General features: G+C 41.8%; 1 protein-coding gene and 1 pseudogene across 1 annotated transcript; one reads left to right on the top strand and one right to left on the bottom strand.

The window, feature by feature from the left end:
* Window positions 1–4,868: 4,868 nt before the first annotated feature.
* Window positions 4,869–7,386, bottom strand: LOC147902106 (uncharacterized). Its single transcript, XM_087374422.1, has 5 exons — window positions 6,822–7,386; window positions 6,615–6,720; window positions 6,284–6,529; window positions 5,420–5,730; window positions 4,869–5,020 (listed from the first exon to the last, which is right to left on the bottom strand). Exons 1-5 carry the CDS (start codon window positions 7,384–7,386, stop codon window positions 4,869–4,871), a joined length of 1,380 nt encoding a protein of 459 aa, XP_087230548.1.
* A 524-nt stretch (window positions 7,387–7,910) lies between these two features.
* LOC147902105 (chaperone protein ClpB1-like) lies at window positions 7,911–11,010 on the top strand (annotated as a pseudogene).
* The last annotated feature ends 1,392 nt before the right edge of the window (window positions 11,011–12,402 follow it).

Here is a 12,402-nt window from a genome sequence, read left to right as displayed (position 1 = left end):
AAACGAGCCCACCACCAACACAAGGCACTTCTTAAAAGGATAAAAAAGAACTTACAAATTTGTATGGAAGCTTTGTTTATCCTTTTTGTTTTTCTCGAGACTCTAAGTAGTCTTGGAATCCCGAGAATACAAATTGTATGATGTGGGCACATAGTTTTATATAGTCGATTATACCATGCGGTACATTAACAATACTGTGTAGTATTTGGCTTAATCTCGTGTGATAGTTGGAAATACCGAGCAATATCTAAAATGGTGGTATATGAAAATACTATGTAGTAATTTTCCATGTTAGCGTGCGGTATATGCCTTTATCACGTGGTAGCCCCCTACAACTGGTCTCGGTTAAAAATCACTGTTGGACCGATTTAAACGCTTGCGGGTCGGTGAAAAAACTAGCAATCATGGCAGAGAGAGAGGAAAACTCCGTGCGTGAAGGGTCTCTTGCCTTTGCAGAGAATAGGGTAGGACAACAACAATCCTAGATCGAGGCTCATGGATGAGGTCAAAATCCTACAAAACCGTAAGATTTTATGTTAGATTATCACAAATTTGAGTCTCACCATGCTCGTACCATTGCCTTGACCTTGTCTTGGAGGTTTGGTACAAAAAACCTAAGACCCAGTTCTTTAAATGTACTGTGGATGAGGCTCAAAAAGGGGTGGTGTATCTTCTCAAGCATGAAATAGCCTGTGAATAATCTATTAGATATTTTGAAGCCGTTAAAACATGTTTCAGTACAAACTATATAATGCGGTTATGTTCAAGAATCACTAGCCTATGAACAACTTATTAGAGCTTTTGAAGCCTAGGTAAATGTGTTTTAGTACAAACTGTATAATGATGGAGCGTCTTCTCAAGGTGGAAGGGTTTATAACCAAAATGTTGTTCAGTGCAAAGACTACAGAGTGGATAGCAGAGAGATAGTAGGGCCACACTTGAGTGGAGTTTGCAAAGAATTCACTAAGTTAAAGATGCTTTATAATAGTCATACATTTTGGAAGAGAATATCAGATGTTGTGGAAGCAATGAGGCTCATCTGGCTCACAGTCCACAAGCTCTATGTGAAAGCGCCAAGCATAGGGAGTGCTTACATGGCTTGGTGGACTATAGAGAGGGGGTTTTGAAGGAAGATGCAAGGCCTGGTAAAGGTGGCTATAGTTTAACTCGATGCACCCTATTGCAAAAGATGGTGCAAAAATAACGAAACTAAGCCCATAACTCTCTTCCACAACAAGACAAAGCACCTACAGATGCCCACACAGACGCATTTACTGAACTAAATAAAAGACTTATGGGCGCGTCTATTTTTACATCTAGAGACCCGCATCTAACAGCGCATCTATATAGTAGATACACACGTGTATAGACATGCATTTAGACATGTAAATAGACGCTCTGCTTAAAAATTTAAAAAACAGATAGACGCATCGTTAAACACGTGTATAGATGCGTTTTTAAATGATTTTATAAACGCGTTTATAGACGTGCAAATAGATGCTTCTCGAACAGACAGACGTGTATATAGATGCGTTTATAGATGCACTGATAGACGCGCTTTATAATATATATTTTTTAATTTACAGAAAGCTGTGTATGTTGGGGTGTGATTTTTTTGTGAGCTTTTTGTGACGAGCTTTTTTTCAATTTTCATGAATATTGTGAGCTTTTCATTCACTCATCTTGCTAGCATCTCTATTCCATCCAGGAGTTGAGAGGGGGTGTTAGAGGCCGACATCTACTCATGTCACCTAGAGAGAGAGGGCCTTGCTTATGGATATGAATGAACCTGACATAACTTCATAAAGTAAGGCTTATGAAGTAATGGAAGGATCCTCATGCAATACTATGTGTGTACAATAATGTGTGCATGGAATTTGGAATCGAAAACCAACATGAAGAGAAGTCCCATCCACACAGTGCACTATCAACAAATAAAGAGGTCAAGGGACTTTTTTTCACCTGCATTCCACTGAACAGTTGTAGGGCTGCCTTGCCATGCCCATTCTAAGCACAACCAGCACTTATGTCACTCCAGGAGACCACATTCCACTGTGACATCTCTGTGAACACTGCCCTTGCATCATTTAGGTTCACGCACTTGCAATACATATGGACGAGGGCATTCCCCACAATAACATCTGACTCCCATCATTGCCAGCAATAGTAGCATGGGTCACACGACCCTCTTCTAGGGATGTCATACAAGCATAAGCATCCACAAACACTTAATCCAATCTAATTGCTTGAAAGTATTAACCGTACAAGTGCATGTGTACTCATAATCTCTGAAAAACCTAATGCCCTTGTGGTTTCGTAGTACTAGGGCAAATAGATTGCCAATAAAAAACCTGATGGTTAATTACATCTGTTATGCTGAGCAACTACTTCAGGTAAAAAAAAAGGGTACAAACATGTACACCAGCAACGGTTGCTCGCTGCCAATGCTACCAAAAAAGCCAAAAAATCTAATTTAAACACATAGGCATCATATTGTTCTATAGCTCAACCAAGCTTATCTAAAATGCAAGACATTAATGAAATGAGATTAAATAGTCCTCAACAATATTGAGGCTATAGTGCTTTCAGTAGCCAGGACAATGAAACATTGGTTGTGGCACCTGTAAATCATTACATTGCCACAATGGAAAATCAACATTTCTTCCAAAAAATGTGTGATATGAAAGCAGGAACAAATACAGACTCATAGGTAGGACATTCATGAAATGAGATTAAACACTCCCTAGCAATGATTAGTGCTTTCAGTAGCCAGACAATGATTCAAAAATATATTGAGTCTATACCCAAGTTATGGATTGTTTACTCAAGCTAAAATGAAATTAAAAGAGGTTTTGACGGGTGGACATGTCCAGAAAGTAAAAGCTATAGCCTATACCCAAGTTATGGACTTTTTACTCAAGCTGAAATGAAGTTAGGGTAGGTTTTGACATATAGGAAGGCTGCAAAAGTTTCAAGGATGCGAAACTTGGAAAAACAATCTCTACAATAGAATCTAGCTTCATGCCACTATGTTGCATTTTCCCAAAAAGCTCGAGCAAGAACAGCATGCACATGTTCAGTGCATCCTGCAATCAAAGCACCCCATGACACTACATCCCAATAGGTCAGTTCATAAAATTCTCTATGCACCTGAACAGTTGCAGGGATGTCTTGCCATGCCCATTCTGAGCACAACCAGCAATCATCGCACTTAGGAGACCAGAACCCATTGTGGCATCTCTGCAAACACTGCCCTTGCATCATCTAGGTTCTCGGAATGGGCATACATATTGACAAGGGCATTCCCCACACAGTAACCTCTGACTATGGATCAGCATTCCCCACACAGTAACCTCTGACTATGGATCCAAAAAAGACAAAAACGCATAGAGCGATAAAGACACTCTTGTGCCATACAACCACCATGAGCAAGGACATAGTATGTGTTACATGATAACCTCAACAAGAACATCAAAAGTGATGATCACAAGTATTACTGTCAATACTACATAGTTTATGGAAATGCTATTCTGTACTGATTGATCGCAGACACATGTCAGCAACAACATTGTCATTCTCTATGGAAAGACAATGGCGACCTAACTCTTCACAAAGCCTTGCCATCCCAAAGCAACCTGCAAAGACATCGATGATGCAATCACCAGGGTCTGTGAATGTTCTGAGTATCCACCTACAAGAAGCACTAAAAGGGATCAGAGGATGTTTGACAATCCATATTTGTTTTCCTTGAAAGAACTTCAATTATACCCCATAAATTCAATCTGTGCTTGTATAGGATCTTACTCGTGCAAGTAATCTAATCTTTCTGCCCCTCCTCGTAAGTAAGTTGATGCAACTTGTGTCCTTTTTGCGACATGTTTACGGTCACACTCGTGTAGCACTGATGTCTTTGCTGAAAAAAGCTTATTAGAGACATTTGCACCTGCTTGTCGATCCATGTGTGGGAGGTCAGATTTTCCACGCCAGAAGATACCCATTTGTAGATTGCGAACCTAATGGATGATGGCACCTCAAGTTAGATACAAGCAAATCATGCATATTAGACCAATATAAACAAACATTTAGGTGATTTAATGTACCTCCTCTCCATCATCACGTAAATAACCAAAGTCAAGAAGCATTGTATATGATCGATGGAGCTCGACGAACTCGGCCTTCTTCGCATGTGCAAATATATAGCCCCAATGTTCTGGGAGAGAGCAAGTCACGTACCACCCTTGGTCTGCTACGAAGTCATTGGCAAACTTTGCCACCCTTGCAGAGAGCTTGAGGGAGAATCTATTCCACTCTGGGCATGTAGTACTACTTATGAGTTCCACTGCCAAACTTGTGGGAAAATCTGCCCATACCAAGCGAACCACCTCGACACAAGAATTACCATTGTGTGACAGACCTGGTGCTTTCACTTTTCTTAAAAATTCATCAACCCTACAATGTACAATTCAATCTCCCTAGATCAATGACTTATATTCCAAAATAGATTCTTAAATGTACGCATTTCTTAAAAAAAGAAACACTTACAGCTTTGGTGCATTCGACAACTGAATGATATCCTCTGTAATTACATCCATATATGCAAACAACTTTACATCTGCATCAAATCCTAGCTTGAAAGCTTCAGTTTGGCTGCAAAATCAAAAAATCATAACCAAGAAAGAGAGGAGTGATACTCACTAGATAAACTCGGTTGGAACTGGTTCTTGAAGCATGAAAATCGAGTCGTTGCTTTGTTCTCAGCTCTCGAGTCTTAGAGGACTCTATATTCTCCGATAGAACCTGCTTGTAAGAATTACAAAGGACAAGACTCTAGGTTATACTATATTTTCGTTAGTGTTAGTTGTTAACTATTACATAAGTATGAGGAGTAGAGGTCTCACAGGTCTTTTCTTGATAGTTGACTCTCCGTCCGTTGATCTAGGTCGTAATGTGATATCCACATAATGGTTCTCTGCATCCAATTCATCCTCATCCATATTGTCTTCCATGTTCTTCTCAAAGACTGAGCAGCAAATGTTGCAAACTTAAGTATATGGTAGATACCCGCATATATAGACATTGGTCTAGATGCCTATGGAATAGGAACTTTGGAGTATTACCTTCACGTCTATTTTTCTCAGTGGGATGTACTTTTCCCAGTGGGTAATCCAACCACCAAGGACACACATTAATCTCCCAAATCGTTATGCCCTTATCTTTCCAAGATAAGGGATACATGCTTCCCTCTTTCTCCATGTTTGTCCATGCCATGACCTCATATGGCATCCTTGCAGATGAATTGGTATCATGCAAAGACCGTATCCACCGATTATGTATGAAAGAATGTAGACATATGAGTAAAACAGTTTATTAATCCTAAGAGAAAGGAGAGGGTTGCTATTGTACCACCTATACACCAAACGTAAGGATGACTCATGCATTTCTGGCTGCTTATCTGCTTCAAGAGTAGACTTCATATCCTTCCAAAGCATAGGGAAGGCTTCTTGGAGGTGAAGTCGTCTTTGCTCTCGAGCAAATGTCTCAAACCCATCGGGCAATTCCAAATCATGGCTTCGCAAATTGTTGATGATGGAAATCCCTCGCTCAAACAAGTATTGCCAATATGTTTCCTTTTTCACATGTAGTCGAAACTTTTGAGCATCCCCATACTTAGCAGATGCAACTGGATCATTTCCACGTGCCATCATCAATTGTTGTAGAAGCTCTTTTTTCCTATTAATATCATGGCAAAGGAAAAAAATATTAGCATCACTATGGAGTAATTGTGCAAAAACATTAATTGACATTACCTATTAGGATTGAGACGTGATGAGGCTAATATATGCACTTTGTCCTTAGTCGTGGCACCCTTTTGATTCCAATCATAACTAAATAGAAGCTCGAAGAAGCCATCACCATTTGCGGGATTGGCAACAGGTACCATCTTGTATGCTCGATCACGAAAGATGACTTCCACATTCTTAATAGCTTTACTAAATTTATTAGTATACTCCTCCAGACTCATCTTTGATTGATCAAGATTTTGAGTAGCTTTCTTGATCGCACGTGAAAAATCATCCTTCCATGAAAACAAGAAATCAAAACATTGTATGCTCGATCATGAAAGATGACTTCCACATTCTTAATAGCCTTAATAAATTTATTAGTATACTCCTCCAAACTCCATCTTCGATTGATTAAGATTTTGAGTAGCTTTCTTGATTGCACGTGAAAAATCAACCTTCCATGAAAACAAGAAATCAAAACATTATCCTTTTTGGGACACCTTTCATAGAGCAAAGGGATATTTATAGTTCGCGCAGATACCTTCCAAACAAGTTGTGCCAAGACAATAGCTGGTGCTGTGTACCATGGGTTACTATTCTTCCTTTCTATTGCCATCTCCACTTCCACCCATCTCTTATCCTCTTCACTCAATAACTCAAGAAGTGAGGATTTATCTGCCATGCCAAATTTTTGAAAGAGGAAGACCTCATGCCCATATGAATGCTCTACATGCGCTCGAACAAGTCTGCAATACCAACATATATTCACATGGGGATTACTTTCTAAAGAGGAGAAGTTAAAGACATAAATACCAATAGAAGTTATCTTACTCATTGGTTGATTTTAAGGCAAGAAGTAGCTCTCCCTCTTGAGATTTCTGCACCTCTATGAATTGGCATCTCACTTGGATATGGCGAGTTGGCATTATTGAATAAGCTACAACATATCAATTCCACAAGTAAGCATGACATAATCATGTGCAATGCAAACTATAATAGAACATTTCCTTATGCATGATAGATTTATCAAAAGAGTACCGTCTTTGATCCGAGAAAACCATGCCTTCAACCTATGATTTCCATCCCAAACAAGGAACTTCTTCCCCTTCAAGTCTTGCCACTCATTACTTAGCTGGTTGTCGAAGTCCTCACTTATTTGATTCCAAATAGGTCCCCATTCTTGACGATCAAGTGCCGTAACATAGAAAAATTGATCACTTCCTGGCCGTTGCAAGGATACTAGAAAAGGTGCACTATTTATAGCATAGCCTCTAGAATCAAAACTATCTCTCAAAACAGTAATCTCAGACGTTGATGTTCGAATAGCCTCATTAACAACCAATCTACAGAGAGGAATCAGAGGGGGTTCAATTCTTCTTTGCATCCGAAACTGATCAAGGACATCTTGCAAAAGTCCAATTTGAATCTCCTTCCCAAGTACTCTTACATGTGTTGGAGCTTTTTCTTTTGTCTTTTCTGCACTCTCTTGCTCTCCTTGGCCTCGAGGCTCTTCTTGCACCTCCTGTTGCTCAAGACTAATCACGGGATGAGACGATGACTCTTCTCGAGTGATAGTAGCCTCAGTTTCTGCAAGTGTCTCCATGTGTGGGTTATTTATATCATTTTGTGGAGTACGAGACGTACACTCCTCACTCACAGATCTTCTTGATGGTCCAGATCTCAATGTATAAGTTTTAGTTCCTTTAAATACATATCACAACCAACAAGGATGAGTTATATATTACTCACGTCCATCATAGATATGCCAAGGTTATCAGTACCAAAAAGTTTTAGAATTACCTCTTGTAGTTGATTTCTTTCGCCTTGGTGCCATCTTGTCAAGATAAAAATGCTCACTACTATGAAACCTGTATATACAAAATGTTTCAAATCCTTAAGATAGTAGAATATAAAATGCATAAGCATATACAAATGATTCAAATCCTTAAGATAGTGAAATTTGTAACCCTTGATACATTGCAATGCAAACCCTTAAGACAATTGAGATACATATCAATTCCTTGAAAGAAGTTCTCGATACCAATATCTTTAAATGAATGCTAATCCTAATTCAACAATAGGAAGCAGAAAAGCTCCAACTAAACTCATTGTCCCCGAGTGACCCCCATGAAGCATGTTTCTGTAAAGATCCAGCTCCGTTTTTCCGATCCCGCTACCTTGTCATCTATGCGGGAACACATTAATAAAATGCAAGGCCTCCATCAAGGTATACTTCACATTGGGAAAGAGCTCTCCTCAAAAGATATGGCTATCACACTTTTGTCTCGTGTGGTCTTGGACAACCAGTACTCTGCCTTCTACTCCAAAAGTTAAGCAACCCCAAAAGTTTAAAGAAAGCAATATCCAAAGAATATGAGTAAATAACATCATTAAAATGTAGAAGTACAGTACCGCTGCTACTCGCGTGAGCTTCCCTAGAGGATGATCCTCAACTCTCGAGCGAGTTCCCTCAAGGCCTAGTATACGTGTGCAAGCACTCACAAAATGTCTAGCATGGTCGTAAGTATGAAAACTGCAAAATAACAAAGCAAAATAGTCATTAGATAAGAAAGCAAGTTTCAGCCGCTCAGCAGCCCCAAACTCTATCTATGAAACCTTCTCCCTCCTTCGTCCCCTATTTATGAAACCGAAAAAAAGGGGGGGGCTCAGCAGCCCCCCAGAGTCTGCGGGCTGCTGAGCCCCCCCTTTTTTTCGGTTTCATACTCTATCTATGAAACCTCCGTAGACTCTGGGGGGCTGCTGAGCCCCCCCTTTTTTTCGGTTTCATACTCTATCTATGAAACCTCCTCCCTCCTTCGTCCCCTATCCATGAAACCGAAAAAAAGGGGGGGGCTCAGTAGCCCCCCAGAGTCTGCACAAAGCCTAGTCCTGTGATTCCACACAAACAAAAGATGCATTTTACTCATTGTTTGCATATAATTTCAGGTCAAATACAGGGCATTAAATTGCCGTCAAATCTTACCAAAAATGTTGATTCCCAAGTGAGCATAAATAGGTGAACAAAAGCCATCAACAAATTGTATGAACCACCAAGTGATATAGAAAGTGATAGCGATCGGCGGAAGCAAGATGACACTGCAAGCCCAAACACAATCATTTAGAGAACTTGGCAATATAGATGCCGATTGCAATTGGAAGCACAATAACGCTTCAGCCTATGAACGTACTCACAATACTTGGAAACCACGAATGGGAAACAAAAGTTTAAACGTTATGTACCAGCCACTCATGAATTTTTTAGAAGCCCAACTCCGAAGCATCAAGTGAAAAGCCTGCCAGGAAACACGATGAGCTATTATAAAGATAAGAATTCACTCCCAAAAATGTCCGACACACTAACGTAGGCAGGAAACACAGCGACCGCATACAGAGTCAACCTGCATGAACTAAAGAGTATACACTAACGTAGGCAGGAAACACAGTGACCGCATACAAAGTCAACCTCCGTAAAACAACCAAAAAGTGTCCGATCCAAAGCCGCAGTTTCAAAACATATTTTACCCATAGTCGCTCATGTAACATACACGCTTGATTCTCTACGCAGACTTTAGGCTACATGAAACTGAAAAAAGGGGGGGGCTCAGTAGCCCCCCCAGAGTCTGCCCCCCCCTTTCTAGTGCAGACTCTGGGGGGGCTACTGAGCCCCCCCCTTTTTCCGGTCTCATAGCCCAAACTCTATGAGCGCAGACTCTGGGGGGCTGCTGAGCCCCCCCCTTTTTTTCGGTTTCATAGATAGGGAGGAGAGAGTTTGGGGCTGCTGAAACCGAAAAAAAGGGGGGGGCTCAGCAGCCCCCCAGAGTTTGCGCTAGCGCAGACTCTGGGGGGCTGCTGAGCCCCCCCCTTTTTTTCGGTTTCGTAGATAGGGAGGAGAGAGTTTGGGGCTGCTGAAACCAAGAAAAAGGGGGGGGCTCAGCAGCCCCCCAGAGTCTGCGCTAGGAAACCGAAAAAAAGGGGGGGGCTCAGCAGCCCCCCAGAGTCTGCGCTAGCGCAGACTTTGGGGGGCTGCTGAGCCCCCCCTTTTTTTCGGTTTCATAGATAGGGGACGAAGGAGGGAGGAGAGACCTTATTGATAGGATAGAGGGAGGGAGGAGAGTGGAAAGGTGGAAGGAGGGAGGAGAGAGCCAAGATAGGGGACGAAGGAGGGAGGAGAGTGGACGAAGAGTGGAAGGAGGGGAAGAGTGGACGAAGAGGGAGGAGAGTGGACGAAGGAGAGTCGACCTTATCGAAGGAGAGATAGGGGACGAAGAGGGAGGAGAGTGGATGAAGAGTGGAAGGAGGGACGAAGAGTGGAAGGAGAGGTCGACCTTATCGAAGGAGAGATAGGGGACGAAGAGGGAGGAGAGTGGACGAAGAGTGGAAGGAGGGACGAAGAGTGGAAGGAGGGACGAAGAGGGACGAAGCAGGGGGGAGCTTATACGGGAACGATCTGCTGGGGTTGATGATGGTGGCAAGCAGGAAAGATCTACAGGTCAGCTCACAGAAGCTGTAAGGAGGCGACCATACAGTGTGGTGTTGTTTGATGAAGTGGAGAAAGCTCACCCTGCCATCTTCAATGCGTTGCTACAAATGCTTGATGACGGGCGGCTAACTGACGGGCAAGGCCGAACTGTTAGCTTCTCCAATACAGTGGTGATTCTCACATCAAACCTTGGTGCCGAGCACCTGCTCGCTGGATTGGTTGGACAGCAAACTATGGAAGCTACAAAAGAGAGCGTTATGCTCGAGGTGGGTTATATTCCTGTAACGAAGCTTATTGCAGTTTCGATCATCATCCTTAGTGTGATTGAACTAGTGTCAGAATTATGGCTTTCTTATTTGGATTTGGTCTTATTTAGACGGTGTTGCTAAACTCAGGACTATGTTGTAATGTTATTTGCAGGTTTGAAGACATTTCAGGCCAGAGTTGTTGAATAGACTGGATGAAATAGTTGTCTTCCGCCCTCTATCTTTGGACCAGCTCCGTAAAGTCGCCCGATTACAAATGAAAGATGTTGCTCTTCGATTGGCAGAGCGAGGAATTGCTTTAGCTATATCTGATGCTGCATTGGATCGTGGACGAGTGCTGGACGAGTGCAAGACGTTCTTCTTCGTGTGGCTTGAAGCTATCAATGATGAAACAAAACGGTGGCTCATCCCTCGATACCATCGCAAGCAAGGATGTCTCCAAAGCGTCATCAGTGTGCGATCGGCCAGCGTGCATCGATGATGTACCCACTGTCTTCCTGCTAGATAGCCCACGTTGTTTTGAATGCTAGATAGCCCACGTTGTTTTGAAGGAGTCTCTCCTTCATCTCTCTCTAATCATTAATCGTCCCTATAATAGCATGTGGCTTTTAAGGCTTAAGATTGTGGCATCCTGGCATAATCCAAGTTTGTGAAAGAATCTCGGCCGCCACCTTTCTCACCATCATTCCAGCTCAATGGGTTGTAATGACGGCCACATGGCTACTTCTCATTGTAGTGTGAGGGCATCATCGACATTGGAATTAGCTCAAACACCACCTATTTCACAATCCTCTACCCATTCTCTATCCATTTTCAATATTTGCACTCTGCTTTCTCGTGACCACGCATCCTGATACTACTCTCTTGTCATTTTCTCCTCTTCATTCTCTCCCACCATTACTTTCTAAGTCTCTTTGGTTGCCTTCTAGCTTTGCATCACACTGCATTTCTCTCTTTCATCCCTTCTTATTTTCATGATCCGTGTTGGGTTATCATCCCTCTGCTCTCAATGCCATGTTGGATTACCATCCCTTTGCTCTCAAGATTGTCTGTATTCTCTGACCTCCTCTAATAACCACTTTCTCTGAGCTCCCTCTGTCTTTGGTACCTTTTGTTGTGTCATCCAAAATGGCTACAGAAGAGGCTTCTATTGAATGGCTTATTGAAGGAGTGAATCTATCACACTCTATCCCGCTCAAGGATGGAAGAAGGATTGTTAGTAAACATTTCCTTCAAAGCCTTCTTCCCCATACGCACAAGCTCATCTGCCTTAAGGCAGTCATTGAAGGTGAAGCAACAATGAAGGTAAAGTTTTCATCTGAGTGGGATATTGATGGTCAAGAGCATTACGTACTGGATGCCTCCTTGACAAAAAGGTATGCTCTCATCCACAATACAATCATGGCAGCAAGTACTATTAGTGATCTTGAAGAGCCTGGTTCATCATCACGTTGTGTTGCTAGTAGAGTTTACTCCGAAGAGTTTGGCAAAGAAGGAAAGAAAACCTCTCAACCATCTCCTTACGTGGATCTTGAAGAGTTAAATCCCATTGAGAAGCCTGGTATGTACCACAATTCTTATAAGTCAAGGACTGATGTTGACATTGAGATGATGCAGACTTCACACATTGACCTTGAAGGCTCAAATGAGGACCATTCAAAAGATGAATGTCAGATTAGCAAAAGCATCATACCTTGGATCATGGAGAACAAGCAAGCCAATATACTCAAAACGCGGATTGCAAATATAAAGCAAAGGAAGCAAGTCACTAAATTACTAAGGGTATATAATGGAAGTATGCTATTGGAATTTCCTCCAACTTTTGGAAACATCAATGGCATGAATGGCATGGAGCAAAAATTTGATGGCCACA

Source organism: Dipteris shenzhenensis, chromosome 5 (assembly GCF_047967505.1).
Source record: "Dipteris shenzhenensis isolate YYH24624 ecotype China chromosome 5, Dip_SZ_1.0, whole genome shotgun sequence".
NCBI lineage: Eukaryota > Viridiplantae > Streptophyta > Polypodiopsida > Gleicheniales > Dipteridaceae > Dipteris > Dipteris shenzhenensis.
The sequence above is the reverse complement of the archived record's forward strand: the minus strand, read 5'-3'. Positions and strand labels throughout refer to the sequence as shown.

Coding starts and splice junctions, on each gene's coding strand:
- LOC147902106 (XM_087374422.1), bottom strand. CDS start 7,386: ATGGAGACACTTGCAGAAACTGAGGCTACTATCACTCGAGAAGAGTCA. Junction 6,721..6,821: donor GTTTTCTCGGATCAAAGACG/GTACTCTTTTGA, acceptor GATATGTTGTAG/CTTATTCAATAATGCCAACT. Junction 5,021..5,419: donor AATGCATGAGTCATCCTTAC/GTTTGGTGTATA, acceptor TTTGCTGCTCAG/TCTTTGAGAAGAACATGGAA.